We start from the raw sequence: 23,602 nt of genomic DNA, 5'->3' as shown, positions 1-23,602 counted from the left end.
GGAGGCAGCACCAGCAGAGAGAAATGTATAGGACCGCACAACAACAATTTCTAAATCTGGGTCCAAGAACATCAGCATCACTATGAAGCTTGAGGAAACAGGAATCCCCAGCTCTGGAACCACATCTACAAATAATCCTCTCTGTGTTTAATATGTGCCATAAACAATTCAGATGCAGAACCAAGCTTGGAGCCACTGATTTAGTCCCTCCTTGATAAGAGGAAATTTGTCCACCACTCAGGGGACATTGGCAATGTCTGGAGACACTGTTGGTTTTCACAGATGGGGAAAGGAATGCCACTGGCATCTAGTGGGTAAAAGCCAGGATGCTGCTAAAGCCCTCAAATGCAAAGCACAGACAGCAAAACTAAGAATTCTCCAGTCTAAAACGTCGATAGTGCTGAGATTGATGAAGTCCAGTGTAATACAACCATTTAGGAAAAGAGTTCAGGACAGGCACAAGACTTCATTTCTGCAGGGCAAGGGTAGAACCTTGCTTTCCAGAAATTCAGTCTCATTTTCTTGATTCTATGGGATCTTTTTTATTACGATCACTGTGCCAAAATACACATTACATTAAAATTACAGTCTTAACTATTTTTAAACATACTGCTCAGCAGTATTAAATATACTCAAACTGTGTATTCTATGTGATTGCAGGGAAGTCAAGAGATACCTGGAATAACAGGCAAATCTGGCCTTCGAGTACAAAACGAAGTAGGGCAAAGGCTAATGGAGTTTTGTTTAAGAGAACTCACTGGTCATAGCAAACACCCTCTTCCAACAGCACAAGAGAATACTCTACACATGGACATCACCTGATGGTCAACGCCAAAATCAGATTGATTATATTTGCAGCAAAGATGGAGAAGCTCTATACAGTCAGCAAAAACAACATGGGGGAGATGACTATGGCTCAGATCATGAACTCCTTATTGCCAAATTCAGACTGAAATTGAAGAAAGTAGGGAAAACCAGTAGACCATTCAGGTATGACCTAAATCAAATCCCTTACGATTATACAGTGGAAGTGACAAATAGATTAGATTGGATAGGCAGTCAATCCTGCAGGAAATCAGTCCTGAATTTTCACTGGAAGGACTGATGGTAAACCTGAAACTCCAATACTTTGGGCACCTGATGCAAATAACTGACTCACTGGAAAAGACCCTGATGCTGGGAAAGATTGAAGGCGGGAGGAGAAGGGAATGACAGAGGATGAGACAGTTGGATGGTGTCATGTCACTGACTCAATGGACATGAGTTTGAGTAAGCTCCAGGAGTTGGTGATGGCCCAGGAAGCCTGGGGTGCTGCAGTCCATGGGATCGAAAAGAGCTGGACACAACTGAACTGAACTGAATTGAACGTGATTGCATCTGAATTCAGAATCTTTATTTGGAGCTCAATTGTTGTTTTAGTTCACCAGGCTCTCAATATTTAAATGTCTTGGGAATTACAGGTTTTTAGGCTGAAGAGATAACTTTAATGCACTTAAGGAAAAGTTTGTATTATCGGTTCCAGTCTTGCTTGAAACATAAGAAAATGGTTCTATTTCATGTATGACCCTGAAAAAAAAATCATACTTGGCTTAAATGATTATTAAGCAGGGCGCTGAGTGACTACCTCACTGAATCCCCACAAAGTCAGGAAGGACCTGAGAATATTGACAGTTCATCCTTACAAAGCAGGAGGCTTGTCCCCTGTCACACAGCACTCAGTGGCAACCCAGATTTTGAGTCCAAATAAGCCCATCCAAAGGCTGTGCCTGTAAGCCCCAGGCCAGTCTGCCTCTCCCAGTGTCTAACCCCAAAGAAACCCCCACATTTCAAGGCTCTGTCTCATTTCAGGTGGGCTCCTTCAGTGATAACCCAGACCATTCACCATCTTTTCCCTAGTTTTTAAATACATTCAGACTTGGCTTTCATCATACAATGCGTCCCTGGAAATCATCCTGGCAGTGGACGGAGGAGGCAAGCTGGCAGTGGTAGAAGTGTCTGTTGAAACAAGGCTGTTGTTACTGGTGTGAGCCATTAAATGGAGCCATAAGGGGTGCGGAGACCCAAACAGAACTACCGAACACACAAAATAAGACAGACAGAGAAGGACAAATACTGGTCTGATCCCTGGGTCGGGCAGATCCCCTAGCGGGGGCAACCCACTCCAGTATTCTTGCCTGGAGAATCCCCATGGACAAGAGGAGCCTGGGGAGCTACAGTCCATAGGGTTGCATGAGTCGAACACAATTGAAGTGACAAAGCACACACACAATATCACTCATATGTGGACTCTACCAAAAAAAAAAATCAATTTCCTAGAAACAGAGGGTAGAAAAGAAGTTGCCAGAGGTTGGTGAGGGAAATATGAACAGATCAGTCAAAGCATACAAACTTTCAGCTGTAAGATGAACATGGCCTGAGGATTTAATATAAAACATGGTGACTACAGTTGATAATACTGTACTGTATGATTGAAACTGTCTAAGAGAACAGAACTTAATTATTCTCCCGACTTCCCTGGTGACCCAGTGGCTAAAACTCCACGCTCCCAGCACAGGGGGCCCAGGGTTTGGTATCTGTGATCCCACATGCCGCAATGAAGACTGAAGAGCCTGCATGCTGCAACTAAGGCCTGTTGCAGCCAAAAAAATAAATAAATATTTTTAGAAGAAAAGAAATGAATTGTTCTCACCATATGTCAATTGTACCTCAATAAAGCTGAAATGAAATTTAAAAAAGAACTACTGAACAGATTTATGATTTAGTACAAACGGCCTGGATTTTTTAGTGTCACCCAAAAGTGAAAGTGAAGTCGCTCAGTCGTGTCCGACTCTTTGCGACCCCGTGGACTGTAGCCTACCAGGCTCCTTCCTCCATGGGATTCTCCAGGCAAGAATACTGGAGTGGGTTGCCATTTCCTTCTCCAGGGGATCTTCCCAACCCAGGGATCGAACCAGGGTCTCCTGCATTGTGGGCAGACGCTTTAACTTCTGAGCCACCAGGGAAGCCCAATCTGGATTCAAATCAATAACATCCTGTCTGTGTGATCTCAGGTAACTCGGAAAAATTATGAAATGAGAAGTGTAAAGCCTGCCTTGCTAGGCTTTAGGAAGGGGATGAAGTACTCCATGCAGGGCACTTATGACACTGCCTGGCATATCATATGTGTTAACTGGATGGTATATGTTATTATTAATATTACCACTATTACTAGTACTATGTCTAGAATGAGTTAAACTCCTGTGTCAAGCACAAAAACTTCAATGTGCTTTATGCAATGAGTGAGCCATGAAAAGGTCCTGGGTAAATCAAATTTATGCATATTGAATTATATCTTAAATATATTACAGAAATAGGATAGCTTAAATATACTACAGAAATCAGATAGTTGAGGGAAAACCATGAGCAATCATTTTGTGCACGCTTGCCTAAAAACACATGCATCTATGTTCCTTTTATAAAAATAAAATCTGCAACCATGTATGAAGAGAGGTTGCTATTGTGATTTCTTTCTGTTTGAAGAATGGAGAATACCAATGTATTATTCTTATCTTTACTACTCACGATTCAAGCCAAAAGTCATCCCACAGAAAGAGACCAATGTGATGGCCTGCAGAATACAAATGTATATAAAACAGACTGACCACCAGAAGCTTATAATCTACTTCAAAAGACACAGGCACATTTTAAAAATGTAAATAACGGCAGGCTCAAGTTATGTTAACTGTAAACAAAATCTACAGGCAAAGAAAATGGTATAAGGAATTAAAAGGATGGGACTTCCCTGGCAGTCCAGCAAACAAGACTCTGTGCTTCCACTGTAGGGGGTGATGTGAGTTTGATCCCTAGCCAAGGAACTAAGATCCCTCATGCTACGTGGTGCAACCAAAAAAAAAGGGAGGGAGGGGTAGGGATTAGAAGGATGGAGAAACAACTGCTTTACAACAGGACTGAAAAAGACGTGAGCAGAAAGGAGGCTCTGTGTGATACTAGCAAAGCCAAGATTTAGAGTGGAGGGAGTAAGACAGGGCAGAAGAAACCCAAGCAGTTGGCTGTTAGAAAGTATAAGACATGGGGGGAAAGAAAAGTGCAAATATGGGCAGGGACATACTCGTAAAGGGGCAGCTTGCCCAAAGCAAGAGGGTACTTGAGAACTGCTCACAGCATGTGCAAATACCTTGAACCTGGGATAATGTAAGAGAAAAATCACAGCAGGACACGAAGGCAGGTCAAAGAATCTGACAAGTCTCAGGGTCACCAGGAAACTCAGGGATCATCCGTGACTTTTTCTTTTAATTGTGGTATATTTTCTTCAAACAAAATCTTTCCCCAAAGCATCCAAAAGTGAGAAAAGGTCAACAGCCGCTGCTGTGGCAGAAGTGAGCATGGAGAGCCTGGACGCCTATCGCACACACCCCTCACCCTGAACCATTTGAGGAGGATCTGCAGAACTGAGGTTGAAAACCATGCATCTCTTCCCATCACCCCTTCTGGGCAAATACACAGCAGAGAATATCTGAGGCCCAGATTGGAGTGGTGGCTTTCTAGCTTCAGTGTACTCCTCGTAAAGAAAGGCAGGGGAGGGCAGAACAGAGGCAGGAGGAAGACAGTGCAGCAGACAGAGGAGCTGCTTCCCAGAATACTAGCAGGTGGCCAAGAGGTGGGAGAAAATATTTTGGAGAAGTACTAGGGAGCCAGTGAATATTCCATAGCATGAACTTGTTGTGTGGCCAATTCGCATGTTCCTGTATTACTAGGTGATGCCTCCCTCCCACTTGCCCTTTAACTTTTTCTCTTTCCTAAATATGTACAAAGTCACGCAGAAAAAGGAGAAAGGTGGGCAACCGTTCACGATGGAAGGGCAGGTAAAAAAGAAAACCTGAGCAATCTCATTCTCTTATTGGATGAGAACTTGCTTAAATGAGCAGCAGTAAAGCCTTTGCACGCATGCTAAGCCACTTCAGTCGTGTCTGACTGTTTGTGACCTTATGGACCATAGCCTACCAGGTTCCTCCATCCATGGGATTCTCCCAGCAAGAATACTGGAGTGGGTTGCCATGCTCTCCTCCAGTGGATCTCCCCAACCCAGGAATCAAATGCAAGTCTCCTGTGGCTCCTGCATTGCAGGCAAATTCTTTTACCGCTGAGCCACCAGGGAAGCCCAATAATGCCTTTACTGCGTAATTACTCTGAACTGGGCAGCGTTCTATTCTTTTCAATATATTTTCTTTAATGTTCACAATGATCATAAAAGTGGTGACTTGTTATCTTGACTTGACAAGACGAAGATAATGAGGCTCAAAGAGGCTAACTGGGCTCTCACAGAAAGGGGGCCACTGGGCCCACCCCACAGGTTTAAATGTCCCAGAGCCCATATTGTGTTTGTTAGGACACACTGCATTATGCCTCTTGTCAAAGAGCTGGGGGTTCTACACACTTGACAAAAAAAATCTGTTCAGAAAACATTAGGTTAACGGGAAGAGTGGACAGGAAGCCTTTTTGGCTCTGTGTATCCAGACAATGATCCCCTAAAACCAAAAATGGTTCCTGAGGCTGAAAGCCAGCAAGAGACAGTGAAGACAGGAGCAGGGGCCGCCGCCATGAACAAAGAAGCTAGATGACAGCTCTTTTGAGAGCCTCATATGATAGAGCAGACTTCACTTATAAAAAGTTCCTTGGGGCTTTTCCTGTGGAGTAGAAACACAGAACTGTTCCCTCAAAATTTAGAATGAAGATAAACCAATCCACTCCAAGTAGACATCCCCTGCAACCGAGACGGGCCCTAACTGAGCAGACGCGATCCCCACTCAGGAATCTCCCTCTCCCCACTAGTCATTAATTATTCACTTATATAGAAAGGTTGGTCAGCAAGCCCTAGAAAAAAAGGGATTCAGAAATGGAGTAATTCAGGCTCAAGGTGGTTTCCTCGCAAGCCCCTGCAGGATCCAATGGGGGTGACTCTGCTCTAGACTCATTTAGTGCTTGTCGCAAACCAGATTAAGGGTCCACCCCTGGTCGGCAGAATCTCAGTCTCTGCAGTGGGCCTGGGATGTTTGTTTCTCACAAGCTGCCCTGACACACTCAGGTTTGAGGACCACCAGTTTAAGTTGATAGATAAGGACGACACAGTGTGACAAGTGGAGGGATACTGGAGGTTTCGGGGAGAAGACAGAGCAGCCATGCTTGACAACCAGCTTCCAGAAATACCTTGTAGTGAAATGGTAGCTAAGAACAAAGGAGCAAAGGGAAAATGTGATGGGAGAGAAGCAGGAGATGTGACCTTTATTGAACAAGGTAGAAGATTAGGAGAAAACTCTGCCCACGTCTTCCTTGCTGGCGCAAATACATTTCCGATCCTTGCGCCAACTTCCAACTCCATCAAGAAACAACACCTGATAGCAAGGCTGCCACTCACTCCAACTTCAGCCACTGCCGGGCAAAAAGGGACTGGGTCTCTTAACACTGGAGGTCTCCATATGGCATTAGCAGGAGGCCTACAATTTAGCCAATGGTTGAAAAGTTCAGTCTTCACTGTACAGGAGGCCTGTGTTTGTGTTCTGGTCTCACTGACTAGGAAATCATCTAATTTCTAAGAACCTCAATATTAGCATCTGTAAATTTAGAACCATCACAAAGAATGAGACAAAGCAACTTTATGTACCTCTTGATGTGATGCGCTGAAGAGGACCCTCACCTCTCCTTTCTGTCTGCCAAAAATGCAAAACATGCATCTAATTGGAAAGAAACATTGGAGAAACCCAAACTGAAGGCCATCCCGCAAAATACCCTGGTAGGCTGCAGTCCATGGGGTTGCTAGGAGTTGGACACGACTGAGCAACTGTACTTTCACTTTTCACTTTTATGCATTGGAGAAGGAAATGGCAACCCACTTCATTGTTCTTGCCTGGAGAATCCCAGAGACGGGGGAGCCTGGTGGGCTGCCGTCTATGGGGTCGCACAGAGTCGGACACGACTGAAGCGACTTAGCAGCAACAGCAGCAGCATACTCTACAGAACTTTCTAGGTCAGGAAAGATAAAGAATCTCTAAGGAACCATTCAAGACCCATAAGACCAGAGGGACATGACAAAAAATGTATTGTTATGATTGATCCTTTCAGGATCCTGAAAGGATGTCAGCCTGAGGAAAACGCTTATCAAGGATCTTATTGGAATAACTGATGAAATATGAATATGGGCTTTGAGCTCTGAACTAGATGATAATGTTGAACTTATCTTCTGGTTTCTATAAAGAGAATATGGTTATGTAAGAGAATGATTTTGTTCTTAAGGAGGACACATTGATTATTTAGGGGTAAAGAGAGATGCTGCCTCTAAGTCACACTCAAATGGTTCAAAAGGGGATATGTATACAAGAGAGAAAAAATAATGAAGCAAAATATTAATAATTAGTAAGTTTGGATAAAAGGTAGACAGGAGTTCTTTGTACTATTCTTGCCATTTCTGTGTGTGAAACTGTATTGAAATAAATTACTCCTCAAAACTAGCAGGCCGTGAAAAACAAGGGAAAGACTTGGAAACTGTCAAAGACTGGAGAAGACAGAGGAAACAAGATGGATATATTACAGCGCAATTGGTATTCTTGTATTGGATCCTGTCACAGAAGGGGAACATTAGTGGAAACACTGATGAAATCCTCATAAATTTTGTAGTTCAATTACTAGTAATCTGCATAGTTGAGGCAAATGTACCACAGTTATATTAAGATGTTAACGTCAGGATAAACTTAGTGAAGGTTGTACAAAAACTCTCTAAAAATCTTTGTATTTTGTCTGTCAATCTAAAATTGTTCCCAAATAAAAAGAATATTTTAGAAAGATTATTGACACACATATAACAAGGGCCATCCCCAAAGGCAGGGACAGGATACTGATTCCACAGGCCCCTAAGAGTGCATGTCAGGAACTGCTGTCTTAAAGAAGAGGTTTCCAAACACCCTTGGCCATGGCAGAATCAAAAAGAAATAGTTTACCTGAACCACTGACTTAGAATCTTTGGAGATGGGGCCCCAGAGAACATTCAAACAAGTGCCCCAAGTGGTTCTGATATGGCCTCGGGCTTGGGCACAGGTGTCCAGTTCAATATTTCTCAGACTTAACTATACAAGGAATCCCCTGGGGATCTTGTTAAAATTCACATCTGGGTCAGGAGGTCTGGGTAGGATCTGAGAGTCTGTATATCTAGTGAGCTCCTAGGTGATGCTTAAGTAACTGATCCTCAACCCCACCTGCAGACAAGGCAAAGCAACAAGACAGAATGGGCCTGGGTCCATGACACTGGAGCACCATGCCAGCCCAGGACGGCCCTGGACTTGAAAGAAAGAAAGAAAGTGAAGTCACTCAGTCGTGTCTGACTCTTTGCGACCCTGTGGACTGTAGCCTATCAGGCTCCTCCATCTATGGGATTTTCCAAGCAAGACTACTGGAGTGGATTGCCATTTTCTTCTCCAGGGGATCTTCCCAACCCAGGGATCAAACCCAGGTCTCCCACATTGTAGGCAGATGCTTTACCGTCTGAGCCACCAGGGAAGTACAATGGACTTGAGAAGTCCTGTGGACTTGAGAAGCCAACTTCTATCTCTTTGAAACAATTGTTCTCGTGGGTTGTGGACAAACATAATCGTAACAATATTTAGTCTTCACCAAGTAGCCCAGCCATATCTTGCAGTAATATTCAATGTGTATCCTCTCTCAAACAGCACGTGAAAAAGTGTAAACAACTGTTGTCTGACACAAATGTATATAAAATTACTGAGCGCACTTCTCTACTTTCATGGATTGCTTCTAAAGTCAACAAAATCTGCCTCAAAGAGCAGTTACAATGACTATGACATGTTGGTCTGATGACACCTTTTTTACAACAAAATTTACTCTTCCTTACATTCATGCTCTAACTCAACTAATTCTCACTTGACCTTTATAATTTAATGAATCATTTGGATGCACACAATATCTTTCAAATCCTCTAGTAGTCTTCAACCAGATAATAAAATCTGACCAGAAAAAAAGTATAGAGCATAATTATAAAATAGTATTGAGTACATAAAAAGTAGAGTTGCCATGGTACCCTAATTTTGAAAATGTAGAAAGCCATCCAGAACCCCATACTACATGCTTTATGAGACCCTTAAGCATATACTAGGTCTTGAACTTTTTTGTTTTTAAGTCATTTACTCTAGAATGACAAAAGTAACCTCCCTGAGATTGCCTGCAATCAATTACATCATAAGACTCAGTGCCCAAGCTAAAGGATGCTTCCATAGGTAAAACCATGCTAAAAATCTTTGTGATATTTTCTCACACAGTAAAAATTTACTGAGCATTTTTCATATACCAGACAATACACTAGACCCACAGTGCATTTAACTCTAATAATGAAATGACAACTGGCTAGGACCCAAGACCCACCCCTCTATGCTAATTTCATAATCAAAATAGTAATAGGACAAAGTCACATTGTACTTCTTGGCTGCTTCTGCAAAAACCAGAGAAGAGTGACCCCCAAAATTAAGTTTTGTGTTGTCTATAATAAAACAATCTACTCATAGTCATGAGTCTCTGCAAGGCGGTGCTGGGACAGCTCCACAGCATCAACTGCCCAAGTCCAGTCCCCTTGTCCCGCCCGCCTCCTTCACAGCTTCGGACACAAACCCTGTATTGACTCACCCTGAGTAGATGCTGGACAAGTATAAAAACCCCATCCATCACCACTACATGTGGTACAGAAATCAAACTATACTGTAACTATTATCACACCAATTTTTCAACACAGCCAGAGACAGAACAGGAGAAAAAAGAGCTAAGTCTGGGAGAAATTCAGAATAGAAAGGACATTAAAATAACCGCCAAATGACTGCCAGTCCTACTAACCTGGTCGATCTCCATGAGCTTGGGGTAGGCACCCGGCCATTCTATGGCCACCTTGACGATGTCCGCGGGTGGCGGCATTGCAAATTCCTAGAACGTCCAAAGCCAGTGGAAGTGGGATCCTACGGTGTAAACGGCTGCACGTGTCTATACCTAATGAGGAATGACCAAAAGAGAAAGAGAAGTCGCTCAGTACAAATTCAGGGTGAATTTTGCTTTATCACTTCCTGTTTTCACTGGTGGTTTAGGTACGAGAAACGGCTCTGGGTGCAGAAGACTCAGGGTGCCAACTGCACCACTCAGTGGCAGCTCCCAGGAGGGAAGGCAGAGGAGGGGAAGATACCAATGCCCTGGGGTCAGAGCCACCAGGAGATGAGGCGCTGGCGAGGGATAGGCTCCCAAGTCCCCAGTGTGAAGCAAGGTGGAACCCTTACTGCCCAGTTCTGCTCTGAACGGTGCCCGGGGTCTGAATGCGCCTGGCTCACTCTGCCCAGAAGCACATGCAAACTCCTTGTGCTCAACAGTCTCCGGAAGGACAGATTGCCCAGGAAGTCATGGCCAGGAAGCAGCATTTCTTTAAAGTGTTTTCTGGGTGTCACAAATAGAGCTCTGCACTATAGCAACCAGGATATCATGAGGAAGGAGCCACGCCCCATGGTTCACACACATGTACACACACACTCCCTCCCCAAGGCCAGTTCACAAGATGCAAAGAAAATTAACTGTGCTGGTTAATACAGCATTCAGAACAGACCTTGAATTCTCACTGGAATGAATAGTGTTGCTTACACAAAAGAAGTAAGATTAATCCTCTGCTGCCTCTCTCTCCCAGACTCCCTCATTTCTTTAAGAACTTTTTTTTTAACATAATATTTTTGAACAGGTAAAACATTCATGCAATTCAAAACGAGAGAGCGAGAGCGAGAGCGAGAAAGTGTGTGTAAAGACAGGGTGAATCTCCCTCCTTCTGAACAGATATAACTTCCATCCCCATCCATCCAGCTAGCCACTGTTAATAGATTCTTATGTGTCCCTTCAGAATTTCTTCATGTAAGTCAAATGTTAAAACACATATTTACCATTTTCTTTATATAAAAGGCAGCATTCTAGACCCTGTTTCATTCATCTCCTGTGTCTTCTAAAACCTTCTGTATCAGTATAAACATTGTGTCCTGGTTCCTCCTACAGCCGCATAGTCATTCTTTGTATAGAAGTGTCTTATCTGAAGAGCGAGCCCCCTGCCATGAGCCACTGGGTGATCTCTCACCTCTGGCTGTTATAATCAAGCCTCTGGTGAATAATCTTATGCATACATCGTTGTGCTCACTTGCAAGTATATCTTTACAGTAGATTCACAGAAGTAAAACTGTTGGGTTAAAGGGTATAAGCAGTTTTAGATTCTGATACTATCTCCAAATATCCCTCCCTGGTGAGAGTTGTACCAATCTACCCTCCCTTTAGCAATGGATGAGTCTGCCTATTTACACAGATTCACCAACAGATTGAACTTTTGCACACCTCCATGCATTGAAAAAATATATTTCAATGTACTTCCAATGTCTATTTCTCTTATTGTGAGGGAAGTTGAACGTAAAGATGTAAAGTCCCATGTCTACTTTACTGTGAACTGAAGTGATACTTTGCCCTTTTTCTACTGGGTTCTTGGTCTTTTATTCAGAAATTGATCTCTGTATAAAGCTTCTAGTCAAACATATGCAACTGATTCTTTATCAAACCAGAGTGGGGCTTGTCAGTTACTAACCCCTGTCTGTGGCAGTTGAACATGGCTAAGATTATAGAGATAACAGAGCTAATAGTGACAGCCTCATGCCAGTTAATAATAACAACACAAGCAGTGATATAAATAACTAACTTCACCAGAGCTGACGAGTAAGGGAAATGAACCAAAACAAAACGGCTGCCCCTCTGGCCAAGGAGGATGAAGCCAGCCTGGTGTGAAGATAATCAGTGCTAACCAGCAGGAGCATACCTCCAAAGCAGTGGTTCAGTGACTCATTCAACAAATAATTGTTGAGCCTAATTCTGTGCCAGCTGTTTTCTCAGTGCTGAGAATACAGCAGCAAATCTGTACCTTAGGTGGCATCAGGGACATGGAGAGAAATAAGTCAGGGAAGGAGGATCTGAAGTCTGTGAGTATATCTGAGTGGGAGGGGCAGGATGCAGTCCTAAATAGGGAAGCCAGGGGAAGCTTCAGTGAGCGGCAGAATGTGAGCAAAGGCCTATGAGAAGTGAGGAGGTGAGTCATGCGAACACTTGGGGAAATCATGTCACAGGCCAAGAGCGTGTTGACTGAAATAAAAATGCACAACCTAAAAGTTGAGAGTTATGTTTTATTCAGTGGATGTTCTTAGGACTTTGAGCCCAGGAGGCAGCATCTCAAATCACCCTGAGTAAACTACTCCCAAGAGGAAGTAGTGAGCCAGAATATATGGGAGTTTTTGCAACCATACCAGGAAGTCAAAACAATAGATTACTGTTAATAAAAGAACACTAGATATCTCCAGTTAAGGAATTTAGTGCTTCTCTGTATATGGTAAGATGCAAGAGTCTGGGTTCACCGAAATCATTCTTTGATGCGCACCTCAGCTTTCTGGGACCAGAAGTGCTTTCTCATAGAGGAGAGGAGTGGCTTCACTCTGATGACTGCTAGATGGCAGACATTCTTTGTTTCCTTCCTGAGTTCCCTCAGGACTCACATTTGGGCCCACTGTAACATGGTGGCTAGATCCTTTCCTTACCAATATGGCACGCAATATTTTATTTCTCAACTAGCAAGTGCAAAGGCCCTGAGGGAGGAGCATGCCTTACATGTTCCTGAAACAGGTGAGGGGCCAAAGTCAAGTAAGTAAGAGTAAGTGTAATAAGAGAATGAGTTCCAACAGTTTGGGGTCACAATGTGGTAGGTTCACTCACTATCCTCTTGACCCTCCTAGACATTCCTACACTAACTCTTGGTCATAACTTCTAAAAAAGAAAGCTCATGTCCATGCATATCTATCTATTCTGAGTATAAATTAGTACAACTTTCTACAGATATCTTTGGCAAATTGTACTCAAGGCCTTAAAATTTTATATTCCCTTTGAGTAATTTTACTTTTATAGGATGTTTCCTTAAGAAATAACTATTAACTCAACCATAACAACGTCAATTGCCATTTTGGTTATAATTCCCAAAACTTGAAAACAATTGAATATTCAACAACAGAGACCACTACATAATTATGGGTCTCATAAGTGCAAATACAAGCAGGCAGTCTGCACTGGGACAGATTTCTTCATAATCTGTACACTCTTTTAATTCACTTGAGAATTCCAAGGATAGTGTATTTTATCTGTACCACATCACTTCAATTCAGGATCCATATTGAATTACATATCCTAGAATAAGAGTTAAGAAAACAAGTTCTAAAGTGAGAATAGACTCAGTGCAAATATCAGGTAACACTATTCAAACCAAAGAACATATAATCGTGGTGTTGAAGAGAATAGATAATAGACAGTAGAAATAAAAATGCATTTTGAGCAATTTCCTCCCAACTCTACACAAAATAGTCTAGAGTTACTTTGAAAGAGGTCATCTGGCCTTCCAGGAATCAAAGGCCAAGTGTGCTTTTTTTCCTTTAAAAGATATTTATTTCTCAAAGACTGTTCAGACAAAACTTGTTGAACAGGTGAGAATAGAATAACACAGTTCTCCTTGTGCCTCTGTAGAGAACAACATAGGAGCGGTGTACAAAGCAGCCATTGAGAGCAAAGAGGCTGGGAGCACCCCTTGGGAACTCACCTAACCAGCCCAGTTAGTGCTCATCAGTTTTCCCCACATTAACAAGCAGCAGAGATGGGGTACAGCCAGGTTCCCATGGGTAGAGTCAGGTTTGCAACTACAGAATGAATAATCCCATCCACCTCATTATCCTCAGAAGTCCACATTTTATCCTCTTGAATTTATATTTCCACGAAGAAACTGTTACCTTCTATATATAGTCATGTTTCTACTGTTGAAATTCAGAAGAGAATGTTTCTAGCTCAAGTTTTCTCACCCTTGTAAGATGTTTAGAAGCATCCTTGGCCTCTACCCACTAGAGATCAATAACCTTCTTTAGCTGTTACAGAAATGTCAATGTCTCCAGACATTGCCAAATGTCCTCTGAGGGGAAAATTATCCTCCAGTTCAGGTGTGAGCTGCCAAGTTCTCAGGACTTCCCTGGTGGCTCAGATGGTAAAGAATCTGCCTGCAATTCAGAAGACCTGGGTTCAATCCCTGGGTCAGAAAGATCCTCTGGGAAGAGAATGTCTACCTAGTATTCCTGATGCAAACAGCCAACTCATTAGAAAATACCCTGATTCTGGAAAAGATTGAAAGCAGGAGGAGAAGGGGGACAACAAAGGATGAAATGGTTGGATGGCATCACGGACTCAATGGACATGAGTTTGAACAAACCCTGGGAGATGGTGAAGGACAGGGAAGCCTGGTGTGCTGCAGTCCATGGGGTCGCAAAAAGTCTGACATGACTGAGCATCTGAAGGACAACAAATTCTTGCCTGGGAAATCCCATGGACAGAGGAGCCTGGTGGACTACAGTCCATGGAGTCACAAAGATGAGTGACTAACACATGACGAGTTCTCTGGGCAGATACTAATGATCAGGGCAAGCCATGGCTGAAGCGACACAAGACAGGCTCACAAAGAAACATGAACATTCAGACCCAGTGCTTGGTCAGGCATCACTGAGATGCAAAAGTATTTGTAAATTTCAGTCAACAAATGCAGTCTCCTGGCATCTTTGCATTTTCAGACACAGTGCTCACAGCTTTTGAGTTTTCTGGTCAAATTCCCCCAACCACAGGGTACACATCCTGATCACAGTTACATACCAGGGCCCACAGGCATCTCATGCATGCTGTTGGTTGAATGCATCCTTTCTGCAACTGACATCTCATCAGAGCTACTGGCAGTAAAACTAAGTCTAGTCAAAATTGCCCAGTAAATATAAGCTGCATGAGATTATGTAATAAACTCCATGATATAATAATTCTTATGCAAACTAAAATTCCAGAACCACTAAAGGGCAGTGTAGGCGAGGTCTTTTTTAACCACTCTGCCTTGTGGTCCTCCCTGCCTAGGGAATGAGTGGAGAATTCTACAAGGTTCTGGCTTGGTTGCTGATTAATTTACTTTATTCCAATACTAAGGCGGCTACGACCGGCGCACTAAGCGCAGGTGGCTGCGCGCGCGGCCGAGAGGAGCTACCCCACGTCCAAGGTCAGGGGCAGAAGCCGGGAGGACCCCATGCCCGAAGGGAGAAGGCCAAGAGGAGTTACCCCACGTCCGAGGTCGGGGCAGCAGCCGAGAGTGCCAGGCTGCGACAGCGCAGGAATGGCCGAGAGGAGCTACCCCGCGTCCGAGATCAGGGACGGTGGCCGGGAGGAGCCACTCCCAGTCCAAGGCCAGGGGCAGCGGCCAGGAAGAGCAACCCCACATCCAAGGAGCGGTGGCTGCGTGGGAGCAGGAGGGCCTAGAGGAGCCATCCCACATTGAAGGTCAGGAAGGGCGGTGGTGAGGAGATAAACCTCATCCAAGGTAAGGAGCAGCAGCTGCGCTTTGCTGGAGAAGCCGTGAAGAGATACTCCACGCCCAAGGTAAGAGAAATCCAAGTAAGATGGTTGGTGTTGCAACAGGGCATCAAAGGGCAGACACACTGAAACCATACTCACAGAAAACTAGTCAATCTAATCACACTAGGACCACAGCCTTATCTAACTCAATGAAACTAAGCCATGCCTGCGGGGCAACCCAAGATGGGCGGGTCATGGTGGAGAGGTCTGACAGAATGTGGTCCACTGGAGAAGGGAATGGCAAACCACTTCAGTATTATTGCTTTGAAAACTTCATGAACAATATGAAAAGGCAAAATGATAGGATACTGAAAGAGGAACTCCCCAGGTCAGTAGGTGCCCAATATGCTACTGGAGATCAGTGGAGAAATAACTCCAGAAAGAATGAAGGGATGGAGCCAAAGCAAAAACAATACCCTGTGGATGTGACTGGTGATAGAAGCAAGGTCCAATGCTGTAAAGAGCAATATTGCATAGGAACCTGGAATGTCAGGTCCATGAATCACGGCAAATTGGAAGTGGTCAAACAAGAGATGGCAAGAGTGAACATCGACATTCTAGGAATCAGTGAACTAAAATGGACTGGAATGGGTGAATTTAACTCAGGTGACCATTACATCTACTAGTGTGGGCAGGAATCCCTCAGAAGAAATGGAGTAGCCATCATGGTCAACAAAAGACTCCGAAATGCAGTACTTGGATGCAATCTCAAAAACGACAGAATGATCTCTGTTCGTCTCCAAGCAAACCATTAAATATCATGGTAATCCAAGTCTATGCCCCAACCAGTAACGCTGAAGAAGCTGAAGTTGAACAGTTCTATGAAGACCTACAAGACCTTTTAGAACTAACACCCACAAAAGATGTCCTTTTCATTATAGGGGACTGGAATGTAAAAGTAGGAAGTCAAGAAATACCTGGAGTAACAGGCAAATTTGGCCTTGGAATGAGGAATAAAGCAGGGCAAAGACTAACGGAGTTTTGCCAAGAAAATGCACTGGTCATAGCAAACACCCTCTTCCAACAACACAAGAGAAGACTCTACACATGGACATCACCAGATGGTCAACACCAAAATCAGATTGATTATATTCTTTGCAGCAAAAGATGGAGAAGCTCTATACAGTCAACAAAAACAAGACCAGGAGCTGACTGTGGCTCAGATCATGAACTCCTTATTGCCAAATTTAGACTTAAATTGAAGAAAGTAGGGAAAACCACTAGACCATTCATGTATGACCTAAATCAAATTCCTTATGATTATACAGTGGAAGTGAGAAATAGATTTAAGGTCCTAGATCTGATAGAGTGCCTGATGAACTATGGAATGAGGTTTGTGACATTGTACAGGAGACAGGGATCAAGACCATCCCCATGGAAAAGAAATGCAAAAAAGCAAAATGGCTGTCTGGGGTGGGGGTGGGGGTGCTTACAAATAGCTGTGAAAAGAAGAGAAGCGAAAAGCAACGGAGAAAAGGAAAGATATAAACATCTGAATGCAGAGTTCCAAAGAATAGCAAGGAGAGATAAGAAAGCCTTCTTCAGCGATCAATGCAAAGAAACAGAAGAAAACAACAGAATGGGAAAGACTACAGATCTCTTCAAGAAAATTAGAGATACCAAGGGAACATTTCATGTAAAGATGGGCTTGATAAAGGACAGAAATGGCATGGACCTAAAAGAAGAAGAAGATATTAAGAAGAGGTGGCAAGAATACACAGAAGAACTGTACAAAAAAGATCTTCACGACCCGGATAGTCACGATGGTGTGATCACTCATCTAGAGCCAGACATCCTGGAATGTGAAGTCAAGTGGGCCTTAGAAAGCATCACTATGAACAAAGCTAGTGGAGGTGATGGAATTCCAGTGGAGCTATTTCAAATCCTGAAAGATGATGCTGTCAAAGTGCTGCACTCAATATGCCAGTAATTTGGAAAACTCAGCAGTGGCCACAGGACTGGAAAAGGTCAGTTTTCATTCCAATCTCAAAGAAAGGCAATGCCAAAGAATGCTCAACTACCACACAATTGCACTCATCTCACATGCTAGTAAAGTAATGCTCAAAATTCTCCAAGCCAGGCTTCAGCAATATGTGAACCGTGAACTTCCAGATGTTCAAGCTGGTTTTAGAAAAGGCAGAGGAACCAGAGATCAAATTGCCAACATCCGCTGGATCATCGAAAAAGCAAGAGAGTTCCAGAAAAACATCTATTTCTGCTTTCTTGACTCTGCCAAACCCTTTGACTGCATGAATCACAATAAACTGTGGAAAATTCTGAAAGAGATGGGAATACCAGACCACCTGACCTGCCTCTTGAGAAATCTGTATGCAGGTCAGGAAGCAACAGTTAGAACTGGACATGGAAAAACAGACTGGTTCCAAATAGGAAAAGGAGTATGTCAAGGCTGTATATTGTCACCCTGCTGACTTAAATTATATGCAGAGTACATCATCAGAAATGCTGGACTGGAAGAAACACAAGCTGGAATCAAGATTGCTGGGAGAAATATCAATAACCTCAGATATGCAGATGATACCACCCTTATGGCAGAGGCATAAAGTAAAGAGGAACTAAAAAGCCTCTTGATGAAAGTGAAAGAGGAGAGTGAAAAAGGTGGGTTAAAGCTCAACATTCAGAAAATGAAGATCATGGCATCCGGTCCCATCACTTCATGGGAAATAGATGGGGAAACAGTGGAAACAGTGTCAGACTTTATTTTTTTGGGCTCCAAAATCACTGCAGATGGTGACTGCAGCCATGAAATTAAAAGACGCTTACTCCTTGGAAGAAAAGTTATGACCAACCTAGATAGCATACTCAAAAGCAGAGACATTACTTTGCCGACTAAGGTCCGTCTAGTCAAGGCTATGGTTTTTCCAGTAGTCATGTATGGATGTGAGAGTTGGACTGTGATGAAGGCTGAGCACCGAAGAATTGATGCTTTTGAACTGTGGTGTTGGAGAAGACTCTTGAGAGTCCCTAGCACTGCAAGGAGATCCACCCAGTCTATTCTGAAGGAGATGAACCCTGGGATTTCTTTGGAAGGACTGATGCTAAAGCTGAAACTCCAGTACTTTGGCCACCTCATGTGAAGAGCTGACTTATTGGAAAAGACTTTGATGCTGGGAGGGATTGGGGGCAGGAGGAGAAGGGGACAACAGAGGATGAGATGGCTGGATAGCATCACGGACTTGATGGACGTGAGTTTGAGTGAACTCCGGGAGTTGGTGATGGACAGGGAGGCCTGGCGTGCTGCGAGTCATGGGGTCGCAAAGAGTCGGACACGACTGAGCGACTGAACTGAACTGAACTGAAGATTCTTCAACCTTAATATGTATGTCAAAGGACTTGTTTACAGTTAAGTAAATTAAATGAATAAAAAAGGAGTCACTTCTTACTTAGAAGTGAGTTACCAAAATCCTCATGTCAGATGTAACCCTGAGCAAGTTGAAATTGTCTTTATTATTCTGCTGAATGTCTCCTCCTTATCTTTGGGTCATGTCTCTGATACAATGGAGAGAGATCACTCTTGATTCCTATCTAGAAACGTATCACTGTGCATTGTTCTAAGCCCAAAGTGCTACATGTCGTGTTTGAAACTCATTCCACTTAAGTCTCCTAAAGATGTGTCATGTCTCTGCATGTTTTTCCAGCAGTTTGATTAGATCTTGAAGTTCATGAAGTTCCCAAATATCTGACCCATTTTTTCCCCTGAATTTTCCATAAGAGTTTTAGCTTTGGGTCTCTGAATGGCTTTGAACTCTTTTATCTTATTTCTAGCCTTCCCATTACACCAGCAAACCCTATTAAGAGAATAGAAAATCAAGCCTATAAGGATGTTCTATAGGAGTTGTGTAGCGGGAAAGTTAACACGATTGTCCTGTGAACCATGTGTCCCCACAACTGTACTGAAAGAGCCTGACAGATGGGCCAGTAGAAGTCAAAAGGCAGATCGATGGGAAAGAAATAGCAAACAGCTGGAGAAACAATTTGCTTCAACTCCTCTGTCTCTTCCTTTCCTCCATAGGCAAGCTGTCCCCTGGTCCACTCACCATCATTATCTACTTGTGACAGATAATAGGTTTATAATGAGTATGGGAATAGTGGGGAGGGAGGACTAGTTCCAGATTTTAAATGTTCAGTGGTCCCAGATAGAAAAAGAGATAGACAACATTTTCCTGTGGTATCCAAGTTATGTAAAAAGGGAAAGGACCTCTGAAAGTGGCTCTGAGAGTAGCCTTTCACTGTAGAGAAGGGGACAAAAATCCCCTTTCTCAATCCTCTTAGGTTCTTCAGCTGGGGACTGCAAATTAAACAACAAAAAAAAAATTAAAAGAAGAAAATGAAAGTTTATTTATTTATTCATACAATGACTGCACATGCCGAAGAACTCAGAGAGGAGTAACTCAAAGAGACAGTTAAAATTTGGAGCTCATAACCATCTTAGCAAGGGGTGATTAAGCGAGGAGAAAAGGCTAGACAAAGGAAGAGGGGTTCAGGACTTCGTGGGTGCAGGTGGAAATGTATGTTGTAGAAAGGTGACTCGGAAATGTACACTAAGAAAGGGTTGTTACTAAGGTTTGTTATGCAGTCACGTAGACGAGCCGTGATCTCCAGAGACCATGGGAGCAGGGGGAGTAGACTCGTGTTTCCCACATTGTAGGGTCCAGAGGGAGTGACGCGTGGTGCGGTTGCCATTTCAGATTCGCCATCTCCATTAGGAAACTGTTGGACATTGAGAGAAGAGCAGAGGGCCCAAGGAGGAAGCGTTATGACTTCATAAATGGGGGAGAACCCTTTGTAAGACATAAGCATTCAGAAGAAAGTGAAGAAAAGAGAGAACTAAATCAAATGCAAAACCCAATATCCCATTGTATGGATATGCAGTGCTTGAAAACCTCATATGAAACCCAATATCCCATTGTATGGATATGCAGTGCGTGAAAACCTCATATGGTATTTCACTAATAACTTGGCCCATTTACTTGCCACGTAGGGGGAATGTGCTATTAGATACCTTTGGCTTACAATAGGCTGCAAACTTGCAGAGAAAAATGCTTTCACAGAGGCTTGAACTGTCACCATGGAGGCTACGGGACAGTTGGCAGAAAGGGGCAGGGATGAGCTGAGACCAAGCACTGGATTGGGCATTTGACATACATACTTTCTCAGTTATTCTTTACCCCAGCCCCAAGTGACAGTTGGCACTATCTGCAATAAATGAATGAAGATACAAAATCTCAGCAATTTGAACTACTTTCTCCAAATATTTACATACTCTCCAGAGGATGATACCTCTCATCTCGGTCATGATACCTCCTGTGGGCTATTGCATTTATTTCCTCCTCCTGATGAAAGTGAAACAGGAGAGTGAAAAAGTTGGCTTATAGCTCAGCATTCAGAAAATGAAGATCATGGCATCCAGTCCCATCACTTCATGGCAGATAGATGGGGAAACAGTGGAAATAGTGGCTGACTTTATTTTTCTGGGCTCCAAAGTCACTGCAGATGGCAACTGCAGCAATGAAATTAAAAGACGCTTAATCCTTGGAAGGAAAGTTATGACCTACCTAGACAGCATATTAAAAAGCAGAGACGTTACTTTGCCAACAAAGGTCCATCTAGTTAAGGCTATGGTTTTTCCAGTGGTCATGTATGGATGTGAGAGTTGGACTATAAAGAAAGCTGAGTGCCGAAGAACTGATGCTTTTGAACTGTGGTGTTGGAGAAGCAAGGAAGTCCAACCAGTCCATCCTAAAGGAGATCAGTCCTGGGTGTTCATTGGAAGGACTGATGGTGCGGCTGAAACTCCAATACTTTGGCCACCTGATGTGAAAAGCTAACTCACAGGAAAAGACCCTGATGCTGGGAAAGATTGAGGGCAGGCGGAGAAGGGGACGACAGAGGATGATATGGTTGGATGACATCATCAACTCGATGGACATGGGTTTGGGTGGACTCCGGGAGTTGGTGATGGACAGGGAGGCCTGGCGTGCTGTGGCTCATGGGGTCACAAAGAGTCGGACACGACTGAGCGACTGAACTGAACTGAACTAGATTCACAGATTGAAGTCGCAACTCCTAGTATCTAAGATTGTGACTGTAGTTGGAGATTGGGCCATTAAGGAGATAATTAAATTAAAATGAGGTCATTAGGGCAGCCCTATTTCATCTGATTGGTATCCTTATAAGGAGAAGAAATTTGGACCCACGTACAAAGGGATGACAATTTGAGGACATAGTGAGAAGAGAGCCATCTTCTTATCTTGTGGCTTGATCATTTGAGCACAAGCCAAGAAGAGAGGGCTCACTTAGCCAAACCTGCTAACACCTTGATCTCAGACTTCCGGCCCCCAGAACTGTGAGACAACAAATCTGTGCTGTGTAAGCCACTCAGTCTGCAGTACTTTGTCATGGCAATCCTACCAAATGTACATCAAAAACAGAAAACATAGGGAAGGGGCTGATAGTTGTTTTGAAAGATGCTTAAAATTTTCTGCATTCCACAACACATGATAAAAATTTAAACACAAAATACAATCTGAGAGCGTGGAGTCTTAGCCACTGTACCAGTAGGAAAGTCTCAATTCAGGGAGCCCAGGTTCCATCCCTGGTCAGGGAATTAGGTCTCACATGCCACAACTGAAAGTTCCCATGCCACAACTGAAAAACACCACATGCTGCAACTAACACCTGGCAGAGCCAAATAATTAATTAAATATTAAAAAAATTGCAATCTGAGAAAGTATTTGCAATAACTATGACTCAACCTGAGATAGAAATCCCATGGACAAAGGAGCCTGGCAGGCTATCCAGTCCATGGGGTTGCAAAGAGTCAGACACAACTGAGTGACTAATACAACTACAATATTGTTACCATCAAGGAAAATGTAAAAGCAAAAGCCCTTTAAAAAAAATTATTTTTTTTTTAATCCATAAAATTTAGTGTAATAAATCTAGCCATTATAATTTCTGTTTTGATGAAACCACTAAAGTAACATTTCTTTAGTGGTTTATTGACCATTGATCTATTGACATTTTGGACTACATCCATCCTGAAAGACTGTGGATGTCCAGTGACAGCTCTGACTCCATCCACTACAGCCAGGAGCACTGCCTCAGCTGTGACCATCAAAATGTCTCCAGACATTTGCCCAGTGTTCCCTGGGGGAAAAAATCACCCATGGTTGAGAACTAGGTCACTCAGGTAACTAAGTCTAATCTTGCTTAAAAAAAAAAAAAAAAGCTTTATTTCATAGAGACCAACTTTACAAAGTGAATATTAAGTCATACATATGATATTTTAACTGCAAAAAAAAGGGAGATGAGATATAGAGTTAAAGATAAATTGAAGAAAACCAACAGGAAAGGGAAGGTGACACAAAAACATGAATACCTTGATACCAGTTGAGAGTAATTCTGTAACATTTTACTCCAACATATTTCCTTCACACACATCTCTAATGAACCCTTGTCATTTGTCAAATAAAAAGATGCATAACATGAGAGTTGCCAGTTAAGTTTTATTTGGGACAAAATGAGGACGGCAGCTCTGAGAGGCTGCTCCAGAGACGCAGTGGGAGAACGTCAATAAATAAGCTTTCGGTGGAGGGGGGTGTTCATGCAATCAAGCGCTTACTTTACAAGAGATCTTCTGCGAGTCACGAGGAGAGGATGTCACCATGTAGAGATTTAGTGCTTTTCTAGACATGAAGAGATGCAAAGACTGAGATCGTGAAATCAGTCCCTGAAAATACCTAGGCATCTGAAGACCTGTTCCACCAGATTCCCTGGCGAACAGAGTGTCTCACTCCACCCTGAACTCCCTCAGAGGGTGTTGAAGGTCAACAGGAACAGCAGCACAGGGCTCAGTCTCCTCAGAGGCAAATGGCAAATGCCCTTGTTGTTGTTGTTCAGTGATTGGCAAATGCTCTAGCCAAGTGCCAGTTTGTAGTTGACAGGCAAGTGCCAATTTGTAGTTGACACACTCCAGTTTTTCTGTCTAGTGGTCTAGCAAGCTTTTCCATCTCATTTCTTCACGTATTAGGTCCTGTCCCACCAGCTATTAAGCAAGAGTAGG

At 43.1% G+C, this 23,602-nt stretch overlaps 1 protein-coding gene across 3 annotated transcripts in view; it reads right to left on the bottom strand.

Annotated features, from left to right (window-relative positions):
• Positions 1 to 23,602, bottom strand: part of ELMO1 (engulfment and cell motility 1) — a 568,433-nt gene that overhangs the window by 445,158 nt on the left and 99,673 nt on the right. For all 3 annotated transcript variants that reach the window (XM_040260178.1, XM_040260181.1, XM_040260177.1), the window contains exon 2: positions 9,886 to 10,035. In XM_040260178.1, the coding sequence (XP_040116112.1) occupies positions 9,886 to 9,963 (78 nt within the window). In that variant the 5' untranslated portion in view covers positions 9,964 to 10,035. The remainder of the gene's footprint in view (positions 1 to 9,885; positions 10,036 to 23,602) is intronic.

Source organism: Oryx dammah, unplaced genomic scaffold (assembly GCF_014754425.2).
Source record: "Oryx dammah isolate SB20612 unplaced genomic scaffold, SCBI_Odam_1.1 HiC_scaffold_18, whole genome shotgun sequence".
In the NCBI taxonomy this organism is placed as follows: Eukaryota; Metazoa; Chordata; class Mammalia; order Artiodactyla; family Bovidae; genus Oryx; species Oryx dammah.
The sequence above is the reverse complement of the archived record's forward strand: the minus strand, read 5'-3'. Positions and strand labels throughout refer to the sequence as shown.